Genomic DNA, 13,699 nt, shown 5'->3' with positions numbered 1-13,699 from the left:
GGTACAGGGGAAGCAAACGGTACAGGGCAGCAAACGGTACAGGGCAGCAAACGGTACAGGGGCAGCAAACGGTACAGGGGCAGGAAACGGTACAGGGGCAGCAAACGGTACAGGGGCAGCAAATGGTACAGGGGCAGGAAACGGTACAGGGGAAGCAAACGGTACAGGGGAAGCAAACGGTACAGGGGAAGCAAACGGTACAGGGCAGCAAACGGTACAGGGCAGCAAACGGTACAGGGGCAGCAAACGGTACAGGGCAGGAAACGGTACAGGGGCAGGAAACGGTACAGGGGCAGCAAACGGTACAGGGGCAGCAAACAGTACAGGGGCAGCAAACGGTACAGGGGCAGCAAGCGGTACAGGGGCAGCAAACAGTCCAGCGGCAGCAACTAGTACAGGGGCAGCAAACGGTACAGGGGCATAAAACGGTACAGGGGCAGCAAACGGTACAGGGGCAGCAAACGGTACAGGGGCAGCAAACGGTGCAGGGGCAGCAAACGGTACAGGGGCAGCAAACGGTACAGGGGCAGCAAACGGTACAGGGGCAGCAAACGTTACAGGGCGGCGACCGGTACAAGGGCGGAGACCGGTACAGGGGCAGAGACCGGTACAGGGGCAGAGACCGGTACAGGGTTAGAGACTGGTACAGGGGCGGCGACCGGTACAGGGGCAGCGACCGGTACAGGGGCAGCGACTGGTACAGGGGCAGTGACTAGTACAGGGGCAGTGACTGGTACAGGGGCAGTGACTGGTACAGGGGCAGCGACTGGTACAGGGGCAGTGACTGTTCCAGGGGCAGTGACTGGTACAGGGGCAGTGACTAGTACAGGGGCAGTGACTGGTACAGGGGCAGTGACTGGTACAGGGGCAGTGACTAGTACAGGGGCAGTGACTGGTACAGGGGCAGTGACTGGTACAGGGGCAGTGACTGGTACAGGGGCAGTGACTAGTACAGGGGCAGTGACCGGTACAGGGGCAGAGACTGGTACAGGGTTAGAGACTGGTACAGGGGCGGCGACCGGTACAGGGGCAGCGACCGGTACAGGGGCAGCGACTGGTACAGGGGCAGTGACTAGTACAGGGGCAGTGACTGGTACAGGGGCAGTGACTGGTACAGGGGCAGTGACTAGTACAGGGGCAGTGACTGGTACAGGGGCAGTGACTGGTACAGGGGCAGTGACTAGTACAGGGGCAGTGACCGGTACAGGGTCAGTGACTGGTACAGGGGCAGTGACTAGTACAGGGGCAGTGACTGGTACAGGGGCAGTGACTGGTACTGCAGTGATATGTAACTTTGTCCCATTAAAGTTAAAGGGATTGAGCTGCAATACACGACACAACCAGTAGCAAAAGTACAGAGCTGAGCCTACTGAGAAGGTTATTAATTTTTATAGCTATAATCTACAGGACAGTAAATAAGACATACCTTTTTGGATTTTGCGATGAAAGTTAATAGCATCTACGGAGGCAGTAACAATATTTGTTTTACAATGTCGAGCTGCTACAATCCCGGCCACTTCATCCATTAATTTCATTGTAACACCTAAATAGGAAGGAAAACCATAAACATAATGTAACCTTGTAGATTCAAAAGATAAAATGTAATATTTAAGGTCTAATTACTATTATTATTGGCAAAGCATAATATAGATTCAAGGACTACCAGAGAGACAGCATCTGCTTGCTCTGTCCCTTTAGGTCCAGCACTACGTATAGCCGAGTGTATCAGTGTAAAGACTTGTACCATATCTTACAAACATGGCATCAATCTCTCAAAAGCAGTGAAGGTAGTCTGTGGTATTAGAGTTCAAAACAAATTACCATTTATTTTAACAAATGGAATATCCACATGAAAAAAAATAAATAAAAATTTGGAGAATGTACTATCGCTTTTTCGTGCTTTGGATGAGACTAGTCTATTTAAGTCTATGAGTGCACAACAAAAAAAAAATGGATTCCATATGGGTCAACAGTATTTTTATGGAACTATTGCTGTTATTAACATAGGGAACAGTATTTACTCTTGTAAATTGTAATAATTGCTGATGTATGAAAACGGATACCATAGAAATGACAATAGAAATGAAAAATCATTGTTTGTACTGATGATTTCTTTTTAGATGCTTGTGTGAACGAAGCCTAGATTTGGAGTTTTAAACTTACAACAGTTATCAATTCCCTTCCCCCACATATCTGATGAATGAGTATGAGAGAATCTCATATACTGCACCCCAAAAGAGAAAAATTACTAAAGTTGATCAAAAGATCTCAAAAAGATTATATTCCAAAATTTCCAAGTCCTACCGTCAATAACTGGACATGAGCCTGCCAGAGCTAAAAAGCCCATGAAATCATTCTCCCCACCTCCTATTCTGGCACACATTAAAATAGTTTTCTATTTTTCCATCACATGCTTAGTCGAAATTAGCAGTTTAACAGAAGTAATCCAGCTGCTTTCCTCACATAGGAAGATACAGCCAAATCACAAATATTAGAAGCTACAGATAATCTGAAATTGTGGTGGAAGATACAAGTGCATCTCAATAAATTATAATATCATAAAAAAGTTAATTTATATCAGTAATTCAAAAGAAAAAGGTAAACATATTATATAGAGTCATTACACACAGAGGGATCTATCCCTATATATTATATAGAGTCATTACACACAGAGGGATCTATCCCTATATATTATATAGTCATTACACACAGAGGGATCTATTTCTATATATTATATAGAATCATTACACACAGAGGGATCTATTCCTATATATTATATAGAGTCATTACACACAGAGGGATCTATTCCTATATATTATATAGAGTCATTACACACAGAGGGATCTATTCCTATATATTATATAGAGTCATTACACACAGAGGGATCTATTCCTATATATTATATAGAGTCATTACACACAGAGGGATCTATTTCTATACACTGTGTGCAGAATTATTAGGCAAATGAGTATTTTGATCACATGATACTTTTTATACATGTCGTCCTACTCCAAACTGTATAGGCTGAGAGCCAACTACCAATTAAGTAAATCAGGTGATGTGCATCTCTGTAATGAGGAGGGGTGCGGTGTAATGACATCAACACTCTATATAAGGGGTGCTTAATTATTAGGCAACTTCCTTTCCTTTGGCAAAATGGGTCAGATGGAATTGCAGCTGTGTATTGCTCAGGTCAAAAGACTACTACTACTCCAGCAGGATACAGCTAAACCCCCACTAGGTGGAGGCAACACAGGTGCAGGGGGAGCCATTCACACTCACTTCCAAATATGGAGGAGGTGATGGCTGGATGGTAAAACTGCACACTGGTGGCTTGCATAGAGCACTGTTCACACTAGCAGACGCACAGTCACAAACCCGCAGCCTATTAGGTGACGCCCATACTATTAGATCAGGTGGGCTGCCAAGCCGTACCCCCACTGCGCGCTACGTAGGGACAGAAACTCTGATAGCAAGGCCTAACAAAAAGGGGCCTGGCTGTATCCTGTCCCGTGACGAGGGTTGTAGGCTTACGTCTTATGGCCATAACGCTAACAAAAAACCTCAAAAACGTTTTTGTACAGGATACAGCCAGGCCCCTTTTTGTTAGGCCTTGCTATCAGAGTTTCTGTCCCTACGTAGCGCGCAGTGGGGGTACGGCTTGGCAGCCCGCCTGATCTAATAGTATGGGCGTCACCTAATAGGCTGCGGGTTTGTGACTGTGCGTCTGCTAGTGTGACCAGTGCTCTATGCAAGCCACCAGTGTGCAGTTTTACCATCCAGCCATCACCTCCTCCTCCATATTTGGAAGTGAGTGTGAATGGCTCCCCCTGCACCTGTGTTGCCTCCACCTAGTGGGGGTTTAGCTGTATCCTGCTGGAGTAGTAGTAGTCTTTTGGCCTGAGCAATATACAGCTGCAATTCCATCTTGCTGTAAGTAATGATATTTTCTTTTTTGCTTTTTTTACAAAATGGGTCAGAAGAGAGATTTGACGGGCTCTGAAAAGTCCAAAATTGTGAGATGTCTTGCAGAGGGATGCAGCAGTCATGAAATTGCCAAACTTTTGAAGCGTGATCACCGAACAATCAAGCGTTTCATGGCAAATAGCCAACAGAGTCACAAGAAGAGTGTTGGACAAAAAAGGCTCAAAATAACTGCCCATGAATTGAGGAAAATCAAGCGTGAAGCTGCCAAGATGCCATTTGCCACCAGTTTGACCATATTTCAGAGCTGCAATGTTACTGGAATATCAAAAAGCACAAGGTGTGCCATACTCAGGGACATGGCCAAGGTAAGGAAGGCTGAAAAATGACCACCTTTGAGCAAGAAACATAAGATAAAATGTCAAGACTGGGCCAAGAAATATCTGAAGACTGATTTTTCAAAGGTTTTATGGACTGATGAAATGAGAGTGACTCTTGATGGGCCAGATGGATGGGCCAGAGGCTGGATCAGTAAAGGGCAGAGAGCTCCACTCCGACTCAGACGCCAGCAAGGTGGAGGTGGGTACTGGTATTGACTGGTATCATCAAAGATCAACTTGTGGGACCTTTTTGGGTTGAGGATGGAGTGAAGCTCAGATCCCAGACCTACTGCCAGTTTCTGGAAGACAACTTCTTCAAGCAGTGGTACAGGAAAAAGTCGGTATCGTTCAAGGAAAAACATGATTTTTTAACACTCATGACACAGGCAGTGCGAAATCTACAGCCTTTTGAATGGGCCATAGAATAGCTTTAATCAAGACTGGTAAAGTATGTGGTTGCCATTCAATACATTGGTGGATTTTTGGATTCTAATTGCATAAGAACAGTTAAAAGATAAAATATATGGTATCAGCCAGAAAACCACAGGAGGTAGGAGGAGTACAATGGGAAATAATCACACGTGAAAATCCATAAAGGGAAAGTATGGTTTCTCCTGGAATGTGCATTTAATGTAGGATAGAAAATAAAATAAGGAGAATAAGTTGTGTTTCCCATTTTGGATACATCCTTTCATCAGAAAAAGTACTTAATTAAATTTGGACTGGGGCTCTTTAAGCAGCAGAGAGTAAGGGAAAAACACTAATTCCAATTAAAAGTTAAATAGTAGCGACTAAATGTCAGTAATTCAGCGAGTTCTGCGCGGAGCTGATCCGACTCCAAGGATAATGTGGACAGATTGTATGTGACGGATCCAAGTCACACCTCAGCTAATCGCAGGTAGTGTGTAAATATAGGCCTTCCAAAAACACCTTCACAAATCAGATCAAAATGCCATGATTATTAACCCCTCTCGCTGCAGAATCATATACCACATCTTCTCCAGTACGGCACACATTATCATAGGAGATGGAAAGAACGCATGTTTATTTAATGAGGTCCTCATAATTCAGACGGATCTGTGGATGATATTTACATATGAGGCAAGGAATGCCCCCTAGGGTCTTTGAAAAAATTAGATGGACTAAAAAAAGATAAAATTAAAAAAGAAGTATATTGGGTTTTTTTTCTTTGAAAAGACCACATTTCTACAAGAGATATCACTATACATAATACAATGAAATTCTATACCTGGGTCGGATTGTCTAATATTCTGGATCATCAATGAAGCCACCATCACCATGTATTGGGGTCATTGATTAAATCTGATGCAAAAAGAAAAAAAGTGGAACTGCTGTCCATAACAAGTAATCAGGTTCTGCCTTTTATTTTAATAAGTGTTTCTGAAAATTAAATGTTGGACAATCCCCACTTATGAGAGTCGTCACTTAATAGGCTAATGACGAAATACAAGAGTAATCTCATTAACTTAGAATATCATCAAAAAGTTAATTTATTTTAGTAATTCAATACAAAAAGGATACACATATTATATAGAGTCATTACACACAGAGGGATCTATTCCTATATATTATATAGTCATTACACACAGAGGGATCTATTCCTATATATTATATAGTCATTACACAGAGGGATCTATTCCTATATATTATATAGAGTCATTACACACAGAGGGATCTATTCCTATATATTATATAGTCATTACACACAGAGGGATCTATTTCTATATATTATATAGAGTCATAACACACAGAGGCATCTATTTCTATATATTATATAGAGTCATTACACACAGAGGAATCTATTTCTATATATTATATAGAGTCATTACACACAGAGGGATCTATTTCTATATATTATACAGAGTCATTACACAAAGAGGGATCTATTCCTATATATTATATACAGTCATTACACACAGAGGGATCTATTTCTATATATTATATAGAGTCAATACACACAGAGGGATCTATTCCTATATATTATATAGAGTCATTACATACAGAGGGATCTATTCCTATATATTATATAGAGTCATTACACACAGAGGGATCTATTTCTATATATTAAATATAGTCATTACACACAGAAGGATCTATACCTATATATTGTACAGAGTCATTACACAGAGTGAGCTATTCCTATATATTATATAGAGTCATTACACACAGAAGGATCTATTTCAAGTGTTTATTTCTGTTACTGTTGATGATTATGGCTTACAGCCAATGAAAACCCAAAAGTCATTACCTCAAAAGATGAGAATAATTACCACAAAACACCTGCAAAGGTTTCCTAAGCATTTTAAATGGTCTCTTAGTCTGGTTCAGTAGGCTACACAATCATGGGGAAGACTGCTGACTTGATAGATGTCCAGAATGCAGTCATTGACACACTCCACAAGTAGGGTAAGCCACAAAAAGGTCATTGCTAATGAAGCTGGCTGTTCACAGTGTGCTGTATCCAAGCATATTAATGGCAGGTTGAGTGGAAGGAAAAAGTGTGGTAGAAAAAGGTGCACAAGCAACCGCGATAACCACAGCCTTGATAGGATTGTTCAGAAAAGGCCATTTAAAAATTTGGGGGAGATTCACAAGGAGTGGACTGCTGCTGGAGTCAATGCTTCAAGAGCCACCGCACACAGACGTATCCAGGACATGGGCTACAAGTGTCGCATTCCTTGTGTCAAGCCACTCATGACCAATAGACAACGCCAGAAGCGTCTTACCTGGGCCAAGGAGAAAAAGCAGTGGACTGTTCTCAGTGGTACAAGGTGATGTTTTCAGATAAAAGTAAATTTTGCATTTCATTTGGAAATCGCGGTCCCATTGTCTGGAGGAAGAGTGGAGAGGCCACAATCCAAGCTGCTGAGGTCCAGTGTGAAGTCTCCACAATCAGTGATGGTTTGGGCAGCCATGTCATCTGCTGGTGTAGCTCCACTGTGTTTCATCAATACCAAAGTCAGCGCAGCCGTCTACCAGGACATTTTACAGCACTTCATGCTTCCCTCTGCCAACAAGCTTATTGGAAATGGAGATTTCATTTTCCAGCAGGACTTGGCACCTGTCCACACTGCCAAAAGTACCAATACCTGGTTTACTAACCATAGTATCACTGTGCCTGATTGTCCAGCAAACTCACCTGACCTAAACCCCATAGAGAATATATGAGAGACACCAGAGCCAACAATGCAAATGAGCTGAAGGCTGCTATCAAAGCAACCTGGGCTTCCATAACACCTCAGCAGTGCCACAGGCTGATCGCCTCCATGCCACGCCACATTGATGCAGTAATTCATGCAAAAGGAGCCACAACCAAGTATTCAGGCATTTACTGTACAGACTTTTCAGAAGGCGCCAACATTTCTGAGTGTAAAATCATTTTTCAGTTGGTCTTATATAATATTCTAATTTTCTGAGATAACTTCTGGGTTTTCATTGGCTGTAAGCCATAATTAATATTAACAGAAATAAACATGTGAAATAGATCCCTCTGTGTGTGATGATTCTATATAATATATAAAAATAGATCCCTCTGTGTGTAATGACTCTATATAATATATAAAAATAGATCCCTCTGTGTGTAATGACTCTATATAATATATAGGAATAGATCCCTCTGTGTGTAATGATTCTATATAATATATAAGAATAGATACCTCTGTGTGTAATGACTCTATATAATATATAGGAATAGATCCCTCTGTGTGTAATGACGCTATATAATATATAGGAATAGATCCCTCTGTGTGTAATGGCTCTATATAATATATAGGAATAGATCCCTCTGTGTGTAATGACTCTATATAATATATAGGAATAGATCCCTCTGTGTGTAATCACTCTATATAATATATAGGAATAGATCCCTCTGTGTGTAATGACTCTATATAATATATAGGAATAGATCCCTCTGTGTGTAATGGCTCTATATAATATATAGGAATAGATCCCTCTGTGTGTAATGACTCTATATAATATATAAGAATAGATCCCTCTGTGTGTAATGACTCTATATAATATATAGGAATAGATCCCTGTGTGTAATGACTCTATATAATATATATAGGAATAGATCCCTCTGTGTGTAATGATTCTATATAATATATAGAAATACATCCCTCTGTGTGTAATGACTCTATATAAGATATAGGAATAGATCCCTCTGTGTGTAATGACTATATAATATATAGGAATAGATCCCTCTGTGTGTAATGGCTCTATATAATATATAGGAATAGATCCCTCTGTGTGTAATGACTCTATATAATATATAGGAATAGATCCCTCTGTGTGTAATGGCTCTATATAACATATAGGAATAGATCCCTCTGTGTGTAATGACTCTATACAATATATGTGTTTCCTTTTTGTATTGAATTACTGAAATAAATTAACTTTTTGATGATATTCTAATTTATTGAGATGCACTTGTATGTCTTGAAGATCAGCTGTATTATGTGTGCAAACCTGGTGGTGTTGGATTTTCCTACAGCACCACCATAGGGCAAACCGAGTATTACACTGTGTCCATTCATTATTTTATGCAGGACATGAAAGGTTCCTCTTTGTAGAAAATTTCTATTACACCGAAGTAATGAAACATTTTAGGTGACGTAATGTGACTATTTACTATCGGAAATCCATCCTTGTTAGAAAAATCCCCCCTATTATATGTAGACGACCACACTATATTATTAGTCCATGATTACCATACATAGGATATCTCCGTGTGAGGTCCCAGAAATGTGGCCGACCCACCGCCCCAATATTGTGCTCAGCCCTTTGTTCTCAAATCTCTATATTTTGCATGTCTTTTCTGTTGCAGCTGCAGAGTTCAGTGTAAAGGGAACCATCCCGGGAATGTGCGCATGGAATATAATAAAATACTTAACCAATGTCATTTGCAGAATGTTAAAAAAAGTTTATATTGGTAATAAATTTACACTTTCTAAGCCAAGTGACTGGGTCAATGGCAAAAAAAAAAGATATTTATTAGGGGAAAGCCACACAGGACGTAAGCTTTTTCCATTCAGGCTCCAGTTTATAAAACTTCCAGCTAATATTAGAGTTTTTAAGTTTCTATCTATATAGCATCTGTTGGGTAAGAACTAGCACGGTCCATTATTCCAGTGCCGATAGGGGCCATGACTTCTACTGAACCTTATTATAACTGCCACCTCTATGGGAACTATTTGAAGGGAATGGGTCAGCATGATTTTACCCCCACCCCAAACTATTTATATGGGCTTCTTGCACTTGCAAAGACAAGTCCATCCATTCCTCCGTTACCAAGAAATCACTTTTTGAATTTATATGAGAAATGATTCTGAAGTGCTTTGGGCGTTTCCCGAGCCTCGGTCGACCCGGTGCTATTCCACGCCTGACACCACCTCCTCCAGCTTGACTGACAGCTCATCCATTGTGTGACTTTAAAGGGGCTATACAGAATTTGTAATATTTTTGCCTATAGGGCTAAGAATGAACAGGCAGGTAAGTCACTAACTACCTGCCTGTTTTGCTTGGAGACAATCTCTGTCGACGATTCCCCTGCTTCATTTCACCCGTCGTCAACAGAGAAACATCTTCTCTCCCAGTGTCTACTCTTTAGACGGACATCATTGCAGACACCATGATGATTAACAGCCAGATCTTCGCAGTTAAGGTCCAGTCACACTAAGCAACTTACCAGCGATCCCAACAACGATAGGGATCGCTGGTAAGTTGCTAGGAGGTTGCTGGTGAGATGTCACACTGCGACGCTCCAGCGATCCCACCAGCAACCTGACCTGGCAGGGATCGCTGGAGCGTCGCTACACGAGTTGCTGGTGAGCTCACCAGCAACCAGTGACCAGCCCCCAGCGCCGCGTGGAAGATGCTGCGCTTGGTAACTAAGGTAAATATCGGGTAACCAACCCGATATTTACCTTGGTTACCAGCGCACGGAGCTACACGTGCAGAGAGCAGGGAGCAGCGCACACTGAGCGCTGGCTCCCTGCTCTTCTAGTTACAGCACACATCGGGTTAATTAACCCGATGTGTCCTGCAGCTACATGTGCACAGAGCAGGAGTCGGCACTGACAGTGAGAGCGGCGGAGGCTGGTAACAAAGGTAAATATCGGGTAACCAAGGACAGGGCTTCTTGGTTACCCGATGTTTACATTGGTTACCAGCCTCCACAGAAGCCGGCTCCTGCTGCCTGCACATTTAGTTGTTGCTGTCTCGCTGTCACACACAGCGATCTGTGCTTCACAGCGGGACAGCAACAACTAAAAAATGACCCAGGACATTCAGCAACAACCAACGACCTCACAGCAGGGGCCGGGTTGTTGCTGGATGTCACACACAGCAACATCGCTAGCAACGTCACAAAAGTTGTTCGTTAGCAGCGATGTTGCTAGCGATGTTGCTTAGTGTGACGGGGCCTTTAGTGTCACAATGACAATGGAATAGTGAGCAACCGGGTCTCCTAAACTGTCCACATTGTCAGGGATACTCTTGAAGGTGGAGAGGCCGGAGTCACCTTCCTGGCCCTGCTCCTGACCAGTTCAGAGTGGATTCCCCCTTCCCTTTCCCCCCGGGAGGGACAGGAAAGGAGTGGGATGAAACCTTTAGATGAAGAAAGACAAGGAAAAAACAAAACTCTGTAACACAGTGCATACACACAAAGGAAAAGACCATATTCAAGATTCAGAAGGAAAACAAGAGCAGGTAGGAAGCTAAAAAACAACAGGGGTAAACTCCCCAACCGCACAAAGCAAAGAGCACAACTTTCACCAATAAGTCTGGGACACCACACCTCACAGACCAAGATAGAATAAACTACAACTGGCATGGGTGGAAGGTTTCAACCAGCATAAATAGGAGTGGAGCAGATGTGATAGGCCTCCCCACAACATGTGACCAAAGGAGCAAGCAGACCAGCAGAGATTAAATCTTGCTAGTCTGCCTATGAATAAGCACACAGCAGGTTGACGCCTGAGTCTGCCTGTGTTGTTCCCAGACACGAGAAAAAACAAATCAGGCGGAGTGTCAAAATCTGCAATTTGAACAACGCCCAACGCCGCCATGACAGTTGGCGAAGTTTGTGCAAAACTCTGTGTGACAGTTAGGCAGCAGAGCGGAAGAGAAGCCGCTGATCTGTCGACGTGACACCAGCAGGAGTGATCAGTGACCGCACTGAGCCAGCAGAGATCGGAGCCGAGCAGAACTGGCAGGTTGTTAGCATTATCTGCCTGTGAGTTCTTAGCCCTGTAAGCAAAACATGTCCTGGATGACAGCTTTAAGCACAGGATCCATCAGTTTGGCAGAAAAAGGCAATGCTTAGTTGAGGAGTCAGAGGTTTGGGAAGTGCTTGGTCACACCCAAAGCACTTACGCCTCATTTGCATATTGATTTGAATGGCGATTTCTCTGCAACGGAGGAATGTACTTCCTAGATTAAGGTAAGGATGGACATCTCTTTGCAAGGTCTAGATGCGCATATAAACAGTTTTGGGTGGGGAAGTGGGTGGATGAAATCAAGTTGACAAATTCCTTTTATAAAGTGTTTCCATGATTTTTCAATCAGTATTAAAATGCCAGTCCTCGGTTGCTCCAGCACCATCTTTTGTTAGCTTTGCTCAGTCCAGAAGTTTCCTGACCGCTGAGGCTACAGGGTCAGGTGACGGACAGTTGGGATGTTATCATATCCGTTCCTGGTATAAGCCACTGGAGCAGGGGAGAGACTGGAACAGTAATTAACACTTCTTTATTTTACAACAATCCTTTATCTGGAAACTGCTTTTAAGAGCAAAAAATGCCTAGAAAGAGAATCTCAATCTCTGGAGAAACCCTACATCACATCGAGAGCTAACTGATGTGAATGGATTAGTGTAATTCTTAATTTGTCCTCCATTGTAGGGAAACTGAACAACTGTGGGCGACTTCTCCTACAGACGATTGCTGGGAGGCTTAAAAAGAGAACAGCAAAAATACCATAGAAAAGATTATGGTCAAGGAACTTCTCTAATAAAACGATTTCTAATGGTTAGAGCCCTCTCTAAAGAGGACCAACCACCAGGATTTTCCTACATAAACTAAAGCCAGTGCTATACTGGTGCTATCATGCTGATTCTATACATACCTTTAGTTGTGAGATCGGATGTATACTTTCTGAAATACAGGCAAGTAAAGTTTGTGCAATGCACTGTTATTTGATTGATAACAACTACAGAATATCTAATAGGTGGGTCGGGTTTTACTAGTTATTCCCGCCCCTGCCTGTCTGCCTGTCCTTCCTCCCCCGTCTCTGTTATTACAGGGGGAGGAAGGACAGGCCACAGACAGGGGCGGGAATAACTAGTAAAATCCGATCCACCTATTAGATATTCTGTAGCTGCTATCAATCAAATAACAGTGCATTGCACAAACTTTGCTTGCCTGTATTTCAGAAAGTATACATCCGATCTAATAACTAAAGGTATGTATAGAATCAGCATGATAGTGCCAGTATAGCACTGGCTTTAGCTTATATAGGAAAATTCTGGTGGTTGGTCCTCTTTAAATTAGATGATTACATTTCGATCAATAAGCAACACTATACCTTTAATTGCAATCTCTGGTGGTTTACTGGAACACAGTGTCATCCTACAGCACACCCATACCAGTGCCCCCATAATGACACAATGTTTGCCACAATTCTTCACTAGGTGCTGCCAGTCTTAGTGCCCCAAACATATTGAAAATGTAAGAACCACTTCAGATGTCATATATTGGACAGCTCAGAAAATGCCATATATTGTTGTTGGCATATATACACCCGCTACTGCACCCAGATAAAACTGAGTCGCCAGCAGCTGCATTCGTTCTGGGAGGGTGGAGGGCCCCAGAACTTGTACACTGCAGAACGTTATGTTGCCTTCTGTATCACAATCAGTAACTTTTATTAGTTCCAGAAATGTCCCAGATGTGCGCTACACCGGATGTACCAACAGCTGTGGATCGTTCTGGGATTACATTCAGCCAACTGTGTCAGGAAAGCAGAATAAAGGAAAAAAAGGCTACAATGTCAAACAAATGACAAGATCTATAGTCAGTGGAACATGGGAAGATATAACTAAGCTAAAACAATCAAAGCCATCAAATAACAAACAACAACATCTTAAAAAGTGGTCATCCAGGATAAGAAAAGTACGGTAGTTTATTCAGGAACGGCGCTAGTCTGATCTATAGATCATGCGTGATACTGCATCTCATCCTCATTTAAAGGGGTTGTCCTAAATAAAAATATATATCACCTAGCTACATAATAAGGGATACTTGTCTGAGCATGAAGGCGGAATGGGCGTATGACAGTGATTGCAAGAAAGGGGTCCTTAAATACAGTGGGTGAAAAGA

The 13,699-nt window shown here is 42.3% G+C and overlaps 1 protein-coding gene across 7 annotated transcripts in view; it reads right to left on the bottom strand.

The window, feature by feature from the left end:
* ACOT7 (acyl-CoA thioesterase 7) overlaps positions 1 to 13,699 on the bottom strand; it is a 342,748-nt gene that overhangs the window by 64,839 nt on the left and 264,210 nt on the right. For all 7 annotated transcript variants that reach the window (XM_075328840.1, XM_075328837.1, XM_075328835.1 and 4 more), the window contains one exon: positions 1,427 to 1,543. In XM_075328840.1, the coding sequence (XP_075184955.1) occupies positions 1,427 to 1,543 (117 nt within the window). The remainder of the gene's footprint in view (positions 1 to 1,426; positions 1,544 to 13,699) is intronic.

The sequence above is a fragment of the Anomaloglossus baeobatrachus genome, chromosome 11 (genome assembly GCF_048569485.1).
Source record: "Anomaloglossus baeobatrachus isolate aAnoBae1 chromosome 11, aAnoBae1.hap1, whole genome shotgun sequence".
Lineage (NCBI taxonomy): Eukaryota > Metazoa > Chordata > Amphibia > Anura > Aromobatidae > Anomaloglossus > Anomaloglossus baeobatrachus.
The sequence above is the reverse complement of the archived record's forward strand: the minus strand, read 5'-3'. Positions and strand labels throughout refer to the sequence as shown.